The sequence below is a fragment of the Pleurodeles waltl genome, chromosome 6 (assembly GCF_031143425.1).
Source record: "Pleurodeles waltl isolate 20211129_DDA chromosome 6, aPleWal1.hap1.20221129, whole genome shotgun sequence".
In the NCBI taxonomy this organism is placed as follows: Eukaryota; Metazoa; Chordata; class Amphibia; order Caudata; family Salamandridae; genus Pleurodeles; species Pleurodeles waltl.
This window is the reverse complement of record NC_090445.1, coordinates 51,112,456-51,130,904: the sequence shown is the minus strand read 5'-3', so window position 1 is coordinate 51,130,904 and position 18,449 is coordinate 51,112,456. Positions and strand designations below refer to the sequence as shown.

Sequence of the window (18,449 nt, the reverse complement as noted above, 5' to 3'; positions counted from 1 at the left end):
GTTAAGAATTTTATACAAGAGGAAATGTGGGGAGATCAGAGGACTCCACAACCGGACTTTCACCGTTTGAAATACTCAAAGATAGAATCCCAAATTCTGAACGGAATCCCCACTGGATGGGAAAACACAAATCTTAAGAAATAAACCAGCACATGCATGAGTCAGCTAGTGGAAGAGCAGGGCTTAAACCACATCAGAGCATCTTGGTATGACTACAAGTGTGGTGCATATTAAACCTTCATTGGAAGTGGGCATTGGGTAACAGTTAAGAGTTCTGGAAATGCGACTAAAGATAGTACTAGGAGTTCTGCTCCAGGAAACATTTGTGGCAAAGCTAAATCTTCTATCAACTAGGTGAATGTTGTTGGTGGAGTGTAACCAAAATTCTCAAAATGAATAAGGACTGCTCTTCTCAAAACGGTATCGGTGTGGAGGATGTTAGTTCATTCAGAACGCTTTTTCCCCAGAAGGTGTTTCTGATATCAGAATTTTGATACTTCTTCAGTGAATACGAATGAAAATGACGATGTAGATTTTCACCGAGTTCATTCTGCAAGAGTTTGTGATGTGCCATGACAACATATCAACCATGCATTTCCTCAGATGTTGGATCTCAGGACACTTTCTATGATTATCATTCTGCATATTTAAAAGCCTCTGCTAGTTTCCTTATTACATTATATTGCAGTTGCTTCCATCGTTTGATATGCTTATTTAGTAGTACTTAAGTGTAATGTCCTACCATTGTGAGTTTATAAAGGCAAGACGTGTAGTAATGCATGCCCTGTGCTCCTTGCCAGTCCATTGTCTCACCCAATAGGTAATCTTGTGTTATCAGGCGTCCCTTTCTTCATGTGCTGTTTACTTAGGACTGTAAAGAATGTTTTCCTTGGATCTACAAGGAATTTTGGAGCTGGACTTTCTGTGCATGGCAGCTCGCCAGACAGGCTTGTGAATAACACTGTTATTCCACTTGCATTTGTGGCCTGCTCCAATTCTACATTGTACTTGATAAAGATAGAAGTGTTCTAGCTAGTGTGAAAAGAAGATTTAGGTTCTCATGCTCCATGAACCATTTGCCTCAATCGGGAGCTGGAACGATAAATGCTCCAGTATATTCAGGGTTGATACTTCCCCAGTTCTCTCACCAGAACCTCAACTGTAAATATCCAGAAAGCAGATATTACAGAAGTAGGAATACACTACAACAAGTTTTCTCTTGAAGTAATCAGTTGCTCAGGAGTAGTACACCCATCCAGAGTAAGGTTTTGTGGGGGTGCTGGTGTGGCCCTTTACTATGTTTCCTGCATAGGAAGTGTTGAAATGCATCTTTCCAGTAGCACTTCCTAGGATGGAGGTATAGGAATCATGTGAGATGTCCTTGGTGCAGACTTCGAAACCTCTTCTCATCAGGCTTCAAAGAAGAATCAGCTATACGTATCTCTACTTTGCAGGCAATTGGAATGAGTGGACCGAAAACTTCCAAGCTGAAAGCACAACAGAAAAACCTAACCGCAATGAAGCCCTCAAAATTGCACTACCTGGCACCACTTAGCGCAATGGCATATGCCTCTAGATAGAAGGTCCACAATGCTGCACAACATGGCTACTGAAAATTACAATGAATTTGACAGCAAACATCCAATGGTTCGGGTCTTCTCACCATCAAGAACTTGAATGCCATCTATCTTACTGATGACAGGGAATAGAGGGGGCGGTTTGGTCAAAGTTTGAAACTAAAAAGTTACTTAGCCTCTACCAAAAATGGCTTTGCAGAAGGTATCTAACCTCAGATACCTTACCTTAGGATAGTCACTAGGTGTCAGGCTGGATCTGGAAAATCTTACGCAGTACGTCTGCATGCCAGCTTTGTCCCTGCTGCATGCGTGGTACCTATATAGGTCCCACTTTAGTATGCTGTGTTTCTCTAGGTGACAATTTCTGCACCACAAGCACAGAGTCACGTCAGAAGGCTGATTGACCAGTGTGCAGATACTAAAGAGCCTACTGGGACCTTCTAGGCAGAGAACCGGTTCACAGACCGGGGAGAATGGGAGTGTCAGTAAGGAATCTGCGGTTAGCGTCTCTACCAGGTTAGGCGTTAAGTAACTTGTTAATTTAATAGGGACTTCTAGCCACAGATTCCTTACTTGAAAATAGAAACCAAAGCAATACCTCCCCAGAGGTGGAACTGCGAACTGGCTCAGACCAAAAAACCCAGAAAAACTGAACCCGGCTGTCACTGAAGCACTTTTTGGTAAACTGGTGCAAGGATGCCCACTTTGAAGCCTCACAGATGTCCAGGACAGGGATACGGGAGCTAATGCAGAGGTCGCAACTTCGGCTCAGGAGGTTGGTTCTTGGCCAGTGCACAGTATATCTTAATGCAGTGTAAATCATCTGAAGATGGTTGGCTTCTGCACCGCTTTTGCTTTCTTTACGTAAATCATCTGAAGATGGTTGGCTTCTGCACCGCTTTCGCTTTCTTTACGTAAATCATCTGAAGATGGTTGGCTTCTGCACCGCTTTCGCTTTCTTTACGTAAATCATCTGAAGATGGTTGGCTTCTGCACCGCTTTCGCTTTCTTTACACAGATGAACCAAAGAAAGGGCTGATCATCTACCCGATGTCCTTTGGTAAGATCACACTAGAAGGACAACGCTCTTATTGGGTCCAGGTGGTGGCATCTCACGTCCTCCCTGGAGGGGTGTGGTGAAGCAAAGAAGGTCGGGAGTGTGATCATTTGGTCAACACGGAAAGGGGCAAAAAAAAGGCACCAGTGGGAAGTACCAGTTGATCTTGGCAGGAGCTAGTAGATGGAGGTTGGACAGAGCGTAATTCGCGGCCTTCCTGGCCGATGTGATGGCCGCCAAGATAACAGTCTTGAGTGTCCTGAGTTGGGTTTGAAATGGGAACACGTCAGGTAGGTCAGCACCAAATTAATGTCCCATTAGGACAGGACACAAGACTTTGGATGGCACATGTGTTAAAGACCTTTCAGGAAACATGTCACAACTGGCGGACTGAACAAGGAGGGTTGATCCGGCAACCGCAAGAAAGCCGTTATGGCTGAAAGACACCCCTTAACTGTAACCAGACTTGCTGTGCTAATGCTAGAACAGATAGTGGATGAATATGTTTCACAGAACACCAAGCCACAAACTTGTCCCAATGGCAGGAGTATAAGGTCTTTGTCAATGGACACCAGCTGCCAAGACGACCTCACATACTTCAAAGGGAGATCAAAGACAACTGCCACCCGTCAAACGCCAGGCATGAAGGCAGAGAGTGCACAGGTTCGAGTGAAGGACCTTGCTCTGTTGCTGCAACAGGAGATTGTCTTGCAGGGACAGCCTGACCGGAGGACTGATGCTCATGCTCAAGATTTCAGGATACTACGCTCTTTCTGCCCAATCCGAAGCCATTAGAATGACTTGGGCCCAGTATGTCCTAATCTTTTTCAGAACTCTGGGCAGAAGTGGTACCTGTGGAAAGGAATCCAGAGTCCAACTGAAACTAAACGAGTCTCCGAATGAGCACCGCCTCAGAAACTCCAAAATGCAGAAGTGGTGACATTGCGCATTCTCGTCAGTGGCAAGCAGGCATAAACAAGGGTCCCCCCAGATGTGGCAGAGATCTTGCAGATGGAGGCGCTATTCATGAACCACAAAGTACTGGCAGATAAGTTTGTCCGCCCTGATGTTCAGAGGACCCACCAGGTGTTGTATAATCAGGAAAATGTCCTGCCAGTCCAGCCTCCTGGCAAAAGTCCCACGACCTCACTCTGGCCTGTTTGTTGTAGTACCCACATGGTGGTGACGTTGTCCATGAACACCTGAACTAGCCTCCCGTTGATGGGTGGGAGTAAGGCTTTTAATGCCAAGTGAACTCAAGTTAATATGGAGCTGAGACTCTGCGGAAGACCAGAGGCCTCTGATCATCACCTCTCCCAAATGGCTGCCCCAGCCCAGGAGTGATGCATCTGTCACCACTGTGAGCTCTGGGTGTGGAAGAGAGGGGTGTGCCGCTGACCTAATCGATGTTCGTCAGCCACCACTGCAAATCTTTTGCAGTACTTAAACCCAGTCTGGCAGATTCCCCTCACACTGCACCCACTGGGAGTCCATGCCCCCCTTCAGAGTCCATATATGCCTGCAGGCATGCTTTGCCAGCAGGATTGCAGTTGGGCAAGGGATCCAGCAGCCTCAGAGTCAGTTTCACCAAAATTCAGCAAAGTGGCTGAAACATCAGAATCATAGCTAGAATATCCTAGACCAGCTGCTCCAAAGGACAGGTGTGGAATTGTACTGTGTCCAGAATGGCTCTGGTGAAAGGGAGTGTCTGAGAGGGAGTCAGGTATGACCTCAGCAAATTTATAGTGAACCCCAGCGAAGGCAGGAGGTTCGCCAAAGTCTTGAGGTGGGTGCCTGGAACGAGCTCACCTTCAGCCAGTCATTGAGGTAGGGGAAGAATGGAACCGCGGACCTCTGCAGATCAGCTGCAACCACCACCGTTAATTTTGTGAATACCAGATAGGCACTGGCAAGGCTAAAGGAAAGCACAGCGAACTGAATGTGCTCATAGCCTACTGGGAACCGTAGGTAATGTCCGTGGGCTGTCAGGATGGGTCTATAAGTTTGGGATTCATCGCACAGCAGTCAGGGCAGGCCTTGGAGTTTTGGTGCAGCTACAGGCACTCTGATGGCACAGAAAGAAAGGAACAGAAATTCAAGACAGCTTTTGGCCATGTAAATGAAGTTCTTTTTAAAGTCAGAACATGCAAAGGTATCTTAAGTTGATATCTTAAGAATCTGGCCTACATTCGACATCCCAGAGTTACAACATTATATTACTAATGATGATGGATTAGGGATCACAAGTGTGAAGCAATCTAGGTACTAATAATCCAGAGCTCCAGGGAAATAAACCAACTACATTTATGACAAATAAGTCAAGCAAAAAAACTCTACAAATGCATCCAACAATCCAAATACAACAACAAATCCAAAGTATAGTGTCACTCAGCGACAGGTGGTGATCTCTGGAAGTGGTGGGCCATAATACTTGCCAAGAGTTCACTTTATTAAAAAAAAAAAAAAATGCTTTAGGTGGTCCCCATTTGTTAAGAATTACCCACAGTTGACAACGCCAGAATTGTGCCATGCGTACCACCTTATTACAAGGATTACATAAAAAAGTGAGAACCAGAATTTTAGCACTTTTGATGCCCATATATCATGGTTGGCCAGTAGACCAACAATTACCTCCATTATGTAACAGCCAGGATTTTCTCATGGTTTCCTTCAACCACCCCCAATATGCCCTGGTTGCCGGGTATAACCTATTGCCTGCTTGGGATTCTACCCTCATTGCTCTGTGTGGCTCCTCACTGGCTTAAAGGAGGCACTTACACATGCCCTGACAGCCCCATTTAAGCAGATATACTATTCTTCCTGAGGCATGTACAGTATGTCTGCTAAATAAAATGGTTTGTGCCACTATGAGGTGATAGTAGTCAAACTATGCTCCCCACATGCGTATTCCAGACATCCAGCTACAGAATGCGGTGTTTTAAAAAAAAAAAACAACACTGCAGATGGACCGTCATGCAACACCCTCCCCCATCATCAGGAGCCTGGAGAGGCTGAGGGCCAACTTGTGCACTGGCAGCGTTCATGACAACACAAAACTGGTGTTTTCGTGAACACTGCTCAATTAAAATATTTTCAGCGCTGGGAGAGGCAAGAGGCGGAACGTGGAACCACACAGGTCGCAGAGGCCGAGCGCCCCGTTGCCCCTGTACAGGAGCCGCCACTGAGTCGGTTACCCACGGGCTGTAGCGGTCCACACTCACTGATAAAAAGGATGTCAGTATTTTCATGTAACAATTTGTTTTTCCTTTAATACAATTTTTTTTTTTAACTCATCTGTACCAACACGGAACACAATAAGAAGATCGACTTATCTTTGTAGATAGCATGAATCCATAAATGCAAGAAAAGAGGTGGTCTTTGTCATACCTTCTTGTTTCCGCTGACACCATATTCAAGTCTTAGGCTTTCAGGTGACAACCTGAAATTAGGTGACTACTGTTTCAAGGTGAGTGTTTTCCCAAAAGCAGGTGCTAACAGAACACTAAAAGTTTTAATGAAAAGCACACAAAACCTTTTGGAATACATTGATACAAAAGGCCTCATAGCACTGTTCCTAAGTTTCTTCTTGAGCACATTTGTGATGTGCACACACTTTTTTTTTTATAGTTAAACTGCAAAGTACTTAAGAAGGAAGCAAACAGTAGACCCATTTCATAGCCAGGTGTCTTTATTGACAAGTGGTTCTGAAGCACAGGAGTTGTTGGATCTGATCATTATATGTATATCCATAAAAAATACATCTACAACGCTACGGAAGAAATGGCCTCTCTGCTTTCCACTCCTCCCGGTTCAATCTTCTGTTTTTTTTTTTTTTTTTTTCAGCAGTCGATTCCCTCAGAACACTCAAAGGTGTGGTGCCGACCCATTTTCCAAATCGTCTGTAACGAGGGTAGTCTGTTTTGCATTGGCTGTGTGCATAAAGTATTTCAACTGCTGACACCGCAGCCCTGCAAGGAGGGAAGCGCGCCCATTCGCTCCCCCATCCATGTCCGTTTAGCATCAGACTTTCTTTCTGTGGGCCCTACAATGGTGTTCATAAAATCAAAATCTGAAGCTCCCCTGGGGCTGCTGGGAACCCCCATGGGAAGCAGATTCTTGAAAAAGGTTAAACTGACACAGCAGGACTTGCCAATCACAGCACAAACAATAAAATCATAACATAAAAAGATACAAATAAAAAAAATACTGGATTCTGAATGTTCAAAACATCCCCTGTCTGTTTCACGCCCGCCAACTAAACCTTAGCGACCTTGGCAAAAGGAGGGAATGCCGGTTCCTTGATATCCCTGGCAAGGGCTTCTGGGAGTTGACATTCTGCTCCATTGCACATTAAAAAGTGGATTTGGAGTGTTCTGGACTTCTCACAGGATGGAGAAAAGGTGACGTCAGAAACTGCAATGGTAAGTAACGGTATCCTAGGATGTGCAGCACCTACGACCATTCCAGAAAATAACACGTGCACACAGGATTGCATAAGTCCTTCGACAGGGAGCCGGACAACTTTGGTCTCACAGGAGACAGATGTACACTACTCATCTTCTCTACACACTGTTCCATCATCTACTTTAAGGTCAACTTGCAAAGTGTGAAATGGCTGAGACCATGGGGAAATAAAGTACAACAATCAGAGACAAAAAGCAGGAAGGTCCCTCGGAGTGACATTGGCAGAGAAACCTAGCAACAGTGTGGCATATTGCACAGATGGCTTTACAACAAGCATAGGGAGGTACAATTGACTTCCTCTCCGCCATTTTGCAGAAGATGCAGCTATGCTCCCCACAAGAGGAGGAAACAACAAAACCAAAACCTGGTGGGAGGGATGCGAGACCTATAATACTTGCATCCGCTGCTGAACAGACATGAGGCAGATGGCTATGGAAGGGAGTGTCCCCTCTCCTGGACTCTTTTGCTCCCACACAAGTCCAGAGTTCTGATCTCTGTGTATTCTTCTGCATGGCTCTTACCAGTCGTGGCACCTGGCTTCATGCACTATCATCTACCATCTAAGGCTCTGCACTTAAGCCACACTGGATTACATAATTGCAGTTAAAATCATTCCAATACATAATTGTTAGAATAAGGTCTAAGTGCTTTCCCACTGAACAATTGTCCAACAGTGAGGTGAGAAAAGAAAACTATTTAACTACGTAAATGAATAAATAATATCAATCTGGAGGACTGTCTGAGATCACAGAGCTGTCATTTCAAGATAGAACCTCTCCTCCAGACAAGTTTTTCCTCTGTAGGCACACATTTCTATCTCTAAGGCTAGCCCGCTCTTCCTTTGTTATCACTAGAATCCCCCAAAATGCCAAGGACCACGGCTGGCTATGCCTCCACCATGCCACCACCCCACCTTGCAATTCCACAACATCTTTTAGAGGGAGAGCGAAGCAGCACTGGGCACCCGGAAAAGTAGTGACAAAGCACTTTAAGTCATTAATGGAAGGTGGGTAGGGGCAAAGAGAATATTTGAATGTGCAAAAGAAATTCACATTTGTAATAAATTTCACACAAAGGCAATGCTACCGAGTAAAAAAGAAAACAAATATTAAAACATTTAAAAATGAAACAATAGGAGTAAACAAAACCAGTCCCAGGGTGTTTGTTTTACCATCCTTCTGCTCCTCATACATTTAAGAAGAAGCGGGTATAACATTTCACCCTCTACAACTGCCCTGGTTTGGCCACGTACTCTAAACCTCATACCATTGACTCTCTTTAAATGTAAACCCCGCCCTGAACCCGAACATGAGCACCACCATCTCCCGTCTGTGCCAGCACTGAGGTTACAGCCACTTAACCAGCCATTTAATATCTAGCACGAGCTGTGACCCCAATCCAACTAAGCTTGCATTAAAGACAGACTTAGTTGGCAGAAGTGTAACTGACTAATACATATAGCTCAACTCAAGGGTGAAGAACTAATTAAGTACTTTAGCTAAGACCGAGTTGTCAGTTACATAGGTCAACCAAAAAGGAGGGGCAAATACCAGAGCTTCCACATGATTTAAAACAAAAAAAGACAAAACTTTGGCCCAAAATTTCAGTTTAGAAACAGATTTAAGAAAGCTCAACAGAAAGGTAAAACACAGTATTTAGCCACGTTCAGTAGTTCAGCAAACAAGACAATTGTCAAGAGTGTATCCAGTGAACCGTCAGCAAAAGACAGAAGGTGAACAACATCAACAACAAACTGGCTCATTATAGACAGATTCAACGTAAGTTGCTGCCTTGTCAAAATAGAATTCAAGGCTATCAATCATGGCCAAGGGACACAACTGAGAAATGTAAATAAAAGTTGGGACTGAAGAATTGTAGTTTACTTGAGGGACAGGGGTGAATTATCAAAGTGGAGAGATGGAATCCAAGACATACAGTAATGCCTTAGGGACATGATGGGGGAGTTGCAGTCAAGGTTGACAAATAGGGCTGGATGCTGTTTTTTAAATATGAAGAAACAAGAAAGAAGAATAGCAATTAATACTTAACAAAAGTAAGAGTCAGATTTTAGGCGCAGTGCCCAAGAACTTAATTCGATAGATTTGATAGATGTTTCAGGATGGCAAGGCTAGGACATACCATCTACAACAACTTCAGTTCCAATAGGGTTTATTGGGATCAGGACATGGGGCAGAATAACTGGCCAAAGTTGATAGACAATATGAGATTTGGCTAAAACTCAGAGAGGGAAAAAGGAATTCAAGGTTCGGAGTTGGTAGACAACACTCCTGTAACGTTTGAGACAAAAGAAACAATGGTTTTGGCCAACTCTTAGCAAAGAACTACAAGGAGCTCTGAACACGACTCAACAAAAGAATTTGGAAGCATCACTGAATAGGATAAACGTGTTTTGTTCAAGGTGAATAAATGTGATACCAGAGCTTCATTCAAAACAGAGCTGAGATACAAGTGCTTCAACAAAAACGGATGTCAAATGTAAGATAAAGCTTCAGGGTCAGGCTTTAAAAACGGATGTAGAAACATCAAGAAAAAGCTTGGATTCTGATAAGAGTTTATACTGAGGAACCGAATCTTAACACAAGCAGCTACTAAAGGTCCACGCTTTAGTAAGACAGGCATTTTTCCAAGGTGTATGAGCTGGAAGCATTGCTTATGTCAAACTCTCCCATATACTCTGTGGATTTTAGGATCTACAACTTAATTCTACCAAGGATTCATTCTTTGATACAACAGCTTCTCCCAGCTATAAAAATATTACTTCAGCAGCTTTCATCAGGCTTTTTCAAACCAGTACAAAATGTGTATTCAGCTCCATGCTCTAATGTGCGAACAGTGGATAAGCGTTCAGTCTATTACAAGAGCTTTAGTAAAGGCATCACATGCTTCAATTCAGGTCTTGGTGCACATGGTCCCCTAAAAAAGCTTCAGTTTTCTAGGATGAGATTCTGTGTAAGTGCCATTGTCTCGAGTAAGTGCATTTATGCTTCTATTCATATATCAGAGTTCAAATCAAGAACTTCTAGCCAAGCTGTATGGTCTAGTCACTTCACCAAGCTTTGTGATTTCGTATGAAGATAACGGTCCAAGCTTCACATTTCACACCCCACAACAGGAGCCTCTGATCATGCCTCCTGCTGTACTGAACACACTGGATAAAGCCTCGTTTTACAACACAACAACATTAGCATCACATTTTGACAACAGAATTTGGGTACCCATCATCTTTTAGAACAAGAGCTGTAATTGCAAATGAATGGCCGTGTACAGGAGTCCGCCCTAGCTTCATGATAGTACAGGCATTGTTGCTCTAGTTCTATGGTTCAGAACACAACACAAGAACTGTGTCAATAGTCAAGATGGAAGTTTCATGCTTCATGGTTTAGTAAAACCATTCATACCCAAAATACAAGGGCTAGAATAAAGGCTTCTTGTCAAACTTATGTTCGTAGCCCAGTACATGCTCTCTATCCAGGACTTCTAATATGAAAAGCTTTCGGCAAGCAACATATTTCAGAATAAAGGCGTCCTCCTAAGCTTCAATGCGCATTATAAATGCTTCTTTGCAAGTGCCATGGTCCAGTGCAAAGACCACTACTGGAAGTTTCATTGTCTAGCGTATGCACTTGTGACCGAACTTCACTGCCTAGATCAAGATCTTTTGCCTAATGTTATGTCTGCACAGCTATCTAATCTGCATGTGGTTTTACAAGTTATTTTTCAAGGCCACATAGTAAAACAAAGCTTAAGGACTGGTTTATAACCCAAGCATCAAAGACTAGTGCAAAAGTGGGTCTCCAAATGCCTTGTACCATAGCAGGTTATATTGACCAAGCTTCAAGGATACTAACCAAGATGTTCAAGCTTCACGGTGTGGTACAAGTGCACCTGCCCAAGCTTTAGTCTCCAACAGAAGACCTGACAACTACCCGATTCACAAATCAAGAAATCCGACCACAGACCTGCACAATACCCTTTACCTAAAGAATTCTGGTAAAACCTTGGCCAAGTGTTACTAGGGCACATTCGTCTATCTTTCTTGTACAATGGATTACAATGAAAGATCCAGTTCCTGAACAGCTACTGAATGCCTACAACCCCACGACTCTTAAACTGATCAATATGGGATGAGTGCTCGCAGAGGACCACCACATAAGTATTGGACATTGTAAGGGCCCATGAGTGAGACAATCTGTTCAACATACTTTATCAACTCCTCATACTTGTTGCACAAGTGTACAGTAGCACTGTTTGAGAATACAGTACAAAAACATCCATGTTGTGAACCCTTTCATAGGTTACAAAAGAGGAGGAAGGCAAGCCAGTCAACAACAGAGTAGGACGTAGACCCTGCAGGAAGCGAGAAGGGTTAAAATTAGGCATGTAATCAAATTGAACGTCTCGTTCTTTTACATGTTACTACACAAGAAAAATTTGGGGTGAAGGGAAAGAATCACTTCCGGTCAAGTCAGCATGAAATTGCAGGTCAGAGCCCTGCCAATCTGGCCGATGCCAACTCATTTGGTGTGTGCCTGAAGATTTCCAGCAGCTCACCAATGAACCAACTCAAACAGCAGGCACTCCCGACAAAAAAAAAAAAAAAAACGAACATCAAGAGTTCCTTCACCACTTTCCCTCATGGAAAAATTAATGATTTGTGACAGAACTCCCTGCTCTTCAGCAATAACTAAATCAGAGATACTTCTCAAGAAATGAACATTAAGGGTGGTCCACCAAGATGTGCCCTGTACAGGAGACTGGATCAGGAAGACTATTTGCTTAGGTTGCACCTACACAGAACTCAAATGCCTCTTTTATTAACAACGAAGCAGCAACTATCTAGAAGCTCTAACTGCACACTGATTAAGTGGCTGCAACAATCTTAGCCCCAGCAGTCCTCTTCTAAAAGGCGATGGGGAATCAACAGATTCTTGTAACTTTAACTTGAGTGACATGCTTGGTGTATTTGGAAACTTCAGTCAGAAGAAAGGGGTGCTTCCAAAATTCAGCTATACCTCTGTCCTGTCCGGTATTCATCAATCAAGAGGCCAGTCTACCTCTAAATTGGAAGTCACTGAAGACTGCTTTGAAGGAGGGGCCGCAGCCAGGAAGAAAGAAAAATGGCACTGAAAAAATTAGGAGAACTGACATAAAAGGCCAAACTGACCTATGACGGGGTGAGTCTGGTGAAGTTGTCAACACAGAAAGTAACTTTCAGGGCGGTTATAGAAGAGACAACCCCTAGCAGCATAAATTGGCCGTAAAGACATTGAAGAAGGGGAACTAATATTCCTTCAACTCTTCTCCGGGGACTAAAATATAATTTGTCAGGCACATTAATTCAGACCGATAGCATGAGCGAAAACAAATCACCTAACACTGCAAAAATATCCTGGATTAAAGTAAACATATCCAACCCTTCCTAAAGGTTGCCATCAGCCACGCTAATCACACACCCTACAATTGTGGGTTGAATTTAAAGCGAACAGCTCTTGCTGGTATGGACGACAGGGCTCCGCCTCCCTTCGCACATACAATGAGTGACTTAATGATCAGAAGCTAGTACACACAATTATCAAACTGTTGCACAGCAAACAGCTACTGAATGTGTTGCAGAAAATACAAAAAATAAATTTAAAAAATGTATTCCATTGCTGCCACATGTGGAGCAATTTCGGGTACTGGGAGTGTTTGGCAACAAAATCTGAACTTCGTTCTTATATAGCAAGAGGCAATTCCACCATCACTGGGAGAGACAACTAAAATGGAAATGCGTATATATTTTTACGTGAAAAGGCAGCAACTTCTCTTTTTCCGTCTCCTCCTCAGCGAAACAAACCTGAGCCAAAAATAAAGAACAGAGTAGCAACAGAAAACACAAGGGAAAAGAACACCTTCTCACAATAAATAAATAAGGTGACTGACAGCACAAAATAACAAAAGGGGATTGTTATGAACAGGGGTTTGAGGGTGAATGCCTCTTGCTTTGTGTCCACCCTCACCGCACCCCCGCTGAGGTACAAATGGATCATGCCATGTGGCTCAATCTGAGTTAATGCTCTTAGAATGGACCGTTCCAAGTAAGTGAGCTTCAAAGGAAGGGGGCGCCGCTAGGTTTTCTTTTTTCCTCACAGCTGGAATGGACTGTGTCCCCATTTTAACTTCTTGATCATGGGAGGGGGTGAGGTCCTCCCTAAAAAACCCACATCACATTGTTCCTTTTTATGTTCATAATAAGCCACTGACAAGTGTTTCTCTCGCATACGTAGGTTGACCTTCTTCAGGCCCTATTTTGTAAGTGCGCTTTGGCCCCACTGATCACTGTCCCTGCTGCCTTCAGCCCCTCGAGGTAGCCCCACCGCCTCCATCCGCTTGCGTATCCTTTTTTTTTGCCTTCCTGGGATTCACTGGCCACCACCAGGGTCCTTGTCTCTGGCTTCACCAGACATCTCGAGGAAAGCAGACAGCATGGTCCTCCGCACGCTCTCGGTCAGCTCAGGAACATCGTCCGCAGTCAGCCCTCTGGTCTCTATCCGGGGAAGAATCCGCACCATGCACTTCCCTGAGAGCGGAGATATGGGAGGAAGGAGAAGAGGAGCAAAGGATCAGGCAAGCAAACGGGAGAAGAACAAAATGGGGGCAATGAGGAGCAGAAGGAATGGGGCAAAGAGGTGCGGTGGAGAAGGTATGAAGGAGATGGAAAGGAGTGGACGGAGGCAAAGGAAGCAAAAGGGGGAAAGACGAGCACAACACATGAACGAGTAAAGATGAGCAGAGAAGTAGAAGAGATGTGATGGGAAGAGAGAACAAGAAGAAAGACCAACGCGAAATGTAGAAGGGAAGGAGTGATTAGGAGAGGAAAAAGGAAACAAACGGGAATGTGAACAAAACAGGAGTAGGGAAAGAAAAGAGGAAGGTAGGAGGATCAGAAAAAGGGAAAAAGAGAAAAGAGAAACATCAGAAAAAGTATGCAAAATAGAGCAACATAAAACCGCGTGAAAGTGCAATAGACACGAAAATAAAGCAGTAGAGACAGAAACATAAGAAAATGAGTTAACAGTTAAAAATGGAAAAAGAAAAAGGAATCCAATCATAAACAGAGAAATAGAGAAGGGGAGAAAGTCATGCAAGCAATTTAAGAGCAAGATGGAAAAAGAAAAAGAAAAAAGAAAAAAAAGGTATGAGATGCCATGACCAAGGCATGAAGGAAGAAAAACATCAGAACAAAACAAATTAACAGAGTTACACAGGAGAACATGTAATGCATATAAAAATGAAGTGGAAAAGTGTTTTACAATAAAATAAAAAAAAGAGGCAGAGGCAATAACAAAGAAATAGAGTAGGTCTGACTGAAATTCAATAAACTGGCATTATGACTTAAGTGATGTCTACAACTTCCCTGAACCCAAATGGCAAGATTTAAGACCTTAAAGAAATTGACTGGTGAAAAGGACACAAACTAGTCTGATCACAAGACATGAAAACGAGAAGTGCATGCACACAAAAGGGAAAGGAAATGCAAATAAAGGTGAAACAGGATTTTCAGTTAAAAATAGGTACACACTACAAAAAAATGCAAAATGCTACAAGAACGAAAATGAAAAAAATAGTAAATAAAACCATTCGCAATGTAAATATAACAAACCTACTCTATAATTTTAAGTGAAAAGTGAGTTAAGGGATAAAGAATGATGAGAAATGATGTGTAGTCCCCTCAGTGCTCGTCACCCCCACGGCCACGCTCTTTCAAAAATAAAACGATAATAAATGAAAATGTCACTTACCCAGTGTACATCTGTTCGTGGCATCAGTCGCAGTAGATTTGCATGTTCTGCAATAGCTCGCCATCTGGTGTTGGGCCGGAGTGTTACAAGTTGTTTTTCTTCGAAGAAGTCTTTCGAGTCACGGGACCGAGTGACTCCTCCTTTTGTCTCCATTGCGCATGGGCGTCGACTCCATCTTCGATTGTTTTTCCCCGCAGAGGGTGAGGTAGGAGTTGAATTGCAGTAATAGTGCCCATGCAATGGAGTGACTAAGTATGCACCTATTTAAGGTTGAGATGATACATATATAAATAATTGAAGGTAACTTCCAAACTGCTACAGGCTTCCGGGGAGGCGGGTGGGCACATGCGAATCTACTGCGACTGATGCCACGAACAGATGTACACTGGGTAAGTGACATTTTCAGTTCGATGGCATCTGTCGCTGTAGATACGCATGTTCTGCATAGACTAGTAAGCAGTTATTTCCCCAAAAGCGGTGGATCAGCCTGTAGGAGTGGAAGTAGTCTGAAATAATGTCCTTAATACGGCTTGACCTACTGTGGCTTGTTGTGCGGATAACACGTCTACACAGTAGTGCTTGGTGAATGTGTGAGGCGTAGACCATGTGGCTGCCTTACATATTTCTTGCATTGGGATGTTTCCTAGAAAGGCCATGGTAGCACCTTTCTTTCTGGTTGAGTGTGCCCTTGGTGTAATGGGCAGCTGTCGTTTAGCTTTAAGGTAGCAGATTTGGATGCATTTAACTATCCATCTGGCTATACCTTGTTTTGAAATTGGGTTTCCTGCATGAGGTTTTTGAAATGCAATAAAGAGTTGTTTAGTCTTTCTGATGTTTTTTGTTCTGTCAATGTAATACATCAATGCTCTTTTGACATCTAATGTATGTAGTGCCCTTTCAGCTACGGTATCTGGCTGTGGAAAGAACACTGGAAGTTCCACTGTTTGATTTAGATGGAACGGTGAAATAACCTTTGGCAAAAATTTAGGATTGGTCCTTAGGACGACTTTATTTTTGTGTAGTTGTATAAAAGGTTCCTGTATAGTAAACGCCTGAATCTCGCTTACTCTTCTCAGGGAAGTAATGGCGATGAGAAATGCCACCTTCCAGGTTAGGAACTGTATGTCGCAGGAGTGCATGGGTTCAAAAGGTGGACCCATAAGTCTAGTTAGGACAACATTTAGGTTCCATGAAGGAACAGGTAGTGTTCTTGGTGGTATAATTCTCCTAAGGCCCTCCATGAATGCTTTAATGACTGGTATTTTATATAGGGAAGTTGAATAGGTAGTCTGCAGGTATGCAGATATTGCTGCAAGGTGAATCTTAATGGAAGAGAAAGCTAGGTTAGATTTTTGTAAGTGAAGCAAGTAACCCACTACATGTTCTGGAGTTGTGTGTAATGGTTGTATTTGATTAATATGGCAGTAGCAAACAAACCTCTTCCATTTACTTGCATAGCAGTGCCTGGTGGATGGCCTTCTTGCTTGTTTTATGACTTCCATACATTCTTGGGTAAGTTGTAAGTGCCCAAATTCTAGGATTTCAGGAGCCAGATTGCTAGATTCAGCGATGCTGGATCTGGGTGTCTGATCTTTTGGTTGTGCTGTGTCAACAGATCTGGCCTGTTGGGCAATTTGATGCAGGGTACCACTGATAGGTCTAGTAGCGTTGTGTACCAGGGTTGCCTTGCCCAAGTTGGTGCTATTAATATGAGTTTGAGTTTGCTTTGACTGAGTTTGTTTACCAGGTAAGGAAGGAGAGGGAGAGGAGGAAAAGCGTAAGCAAATATCCCTGACCAGTTCATCCATAGGGCATTGCCTTGGGATTGTTTGTGTGGGTATCTGGATGCGAAGTTTTGGCATTTTGCGTTCTCCCTTGTCGCAAACAAGTCTATCTGAGGTGTTCCCCAGAGTTTGAAATAAGTGTTCAGAATTTGGGGGTGAATTTCCCATTCGTGGACCTGTTGGTGATCTCGAGAGAGATTGTCTGCGAGTTGATTTTGGATCCCTGGTATAAACTGTGCAATTAGGCGAATTTGGTTGTGAATTGCCCAATGCCAAATTTTTTGTGCTAGCAGGCTTAACTGCGTGGAGTGCGTCCCCCCCTGCTTGTTTAGATAATACATTGTTGTCATGTTGTCTGTTTTGACGAGAATGTATTTGTGAACTATTATTGGTTGGAAAGCCTTTAGTGCTTGAAAAACTGCTAGAAGTTCTAGGTGATTGATATGCAGTTTTGTTTGATGTACGTTCCATTGTCCTTGTATGCTGTGTTGATCGAGGTGTGCTCCCCACCCTGTCATGGAAGCATCTGTTGTTATTACGTATTGTGGCACTGGGTCTTGGAAAGGCCGCCCCTTGTTTAAATTTATGTTGTTCCACCACAGAAGCGAGAGGTAAGTTTGGCAGTCTATTAACACCAGATCTAAAAGGTGACCCTGTGCTTGAGACCACTGTGATGCTAGGCATTGTTGTAAGGGCCTCATGTGCAGTCTTGCGTTTGGGACAATGACTATGCATGATGACATCATGCCTAGGAGTTGTAATACCATCTTTGCCTGTATCTTTTGTGTTGGATACATGCGTTGTATGATGGTGTTGAAATTTTGAATTCTTTGTGGACTTGGAGTGGCTACTCCTTTTGATGTGTCTATTATGGCTCCCAGGTATTGTTGTACCTTGCGTGGCAGAATTTTGGATTTTGTGAAATTGACGGTGAACCCTAGTTTGAAGAGGGTTTGTATGATCTGATTTGTGTGATTTGAGCACTGTTTGAACGAATGGGCCTTGATTAGCCAGTCGTCCAAATATGGGAACACATGTATTTGCTGCCTTCTTATGTGTGCAGCGACTACCGCTAGACATTTGGTAAAGACTCTTGGTGCGGTTGTTAATCCGAAAGGCAGTACCTTGAATTGGTAATGTATTCCTTTGAATACAAACCTTAGGTATTTCCTGTGCGATGGGTGTATTGGTATATGGAAATAAGCATCCTTGAGGTCTAAAGTTGCCATGTAGTCGTGTAGTTTTAGCAATGGCAATACTTCTTGTAGTGTGACCATGTGGAAGTGGTCTGATTTGATGAAAGTGTTCACTACTCTGAGGTCTAGGATTGGTCTCAGTGTTTTGTCCTTCTTTGGTATCAGAAAGTACAGTGAGTAAACTCCTGTGTTTATTTGTGTGTTTGGCACTAATTTGATTGCATTCTTTTGCAATAGTGCCTGCACTTCTATCTCCAGGAGATTGGAATGGTGTGTTGTTAAATTTTGTGCTTTTGGTGGTATGTTTGGAGGGAATTGTAGAAATTCTATGCAATAACCATGTTGGATAATTGCTAGAACCCAAGTGTCTGTAGTGATTTCCTCCCATGCTTTGTAATAATGGCCTATTCTTCCCCCCACTGGTGTTGTGTGGAGGGGGTGAGTGACCTGTGAGTCACTGTTTAGTAGTAGGGGCTTTGGGGCTTTGAAATCTTCCTCTATTTCTAGGGAATTGCCCTCCTCTATATTGTCCCCGAAAACCTCCTCTATACTGTCCCTGGTAACTGGAC

General features: G+C 43.3%; 1 protein-coding gene across 1 annotated transcript in view; it reads right to left on the bottom strand.

Moving 5' to 3' along the window:
• Nucleotides 1–6,300: 6,300 nt before the first annotated feature.
• AGPAT1 (1-acylglycerol-3-phosphate O-acyltransferase 1) overlaps nucleotides 6,301–18,449 on the bottom strand; it is a 181,392-nt gene continuing 169,243 nt past the window's right edge. The window contains exon 7 of the mRNA XM_069237263.1: nucleotides 6,301–13,678. Within this exon, the coding sequence (XP_069093364.1) occupies nucleotides 13,521–13,678 (158 nt within the window). The 3' untranslated portion in view covers nucleotides 6,301–13,520. The remainder of the gene's footprint in view (nucleotides 13,679–18,449) is intronic.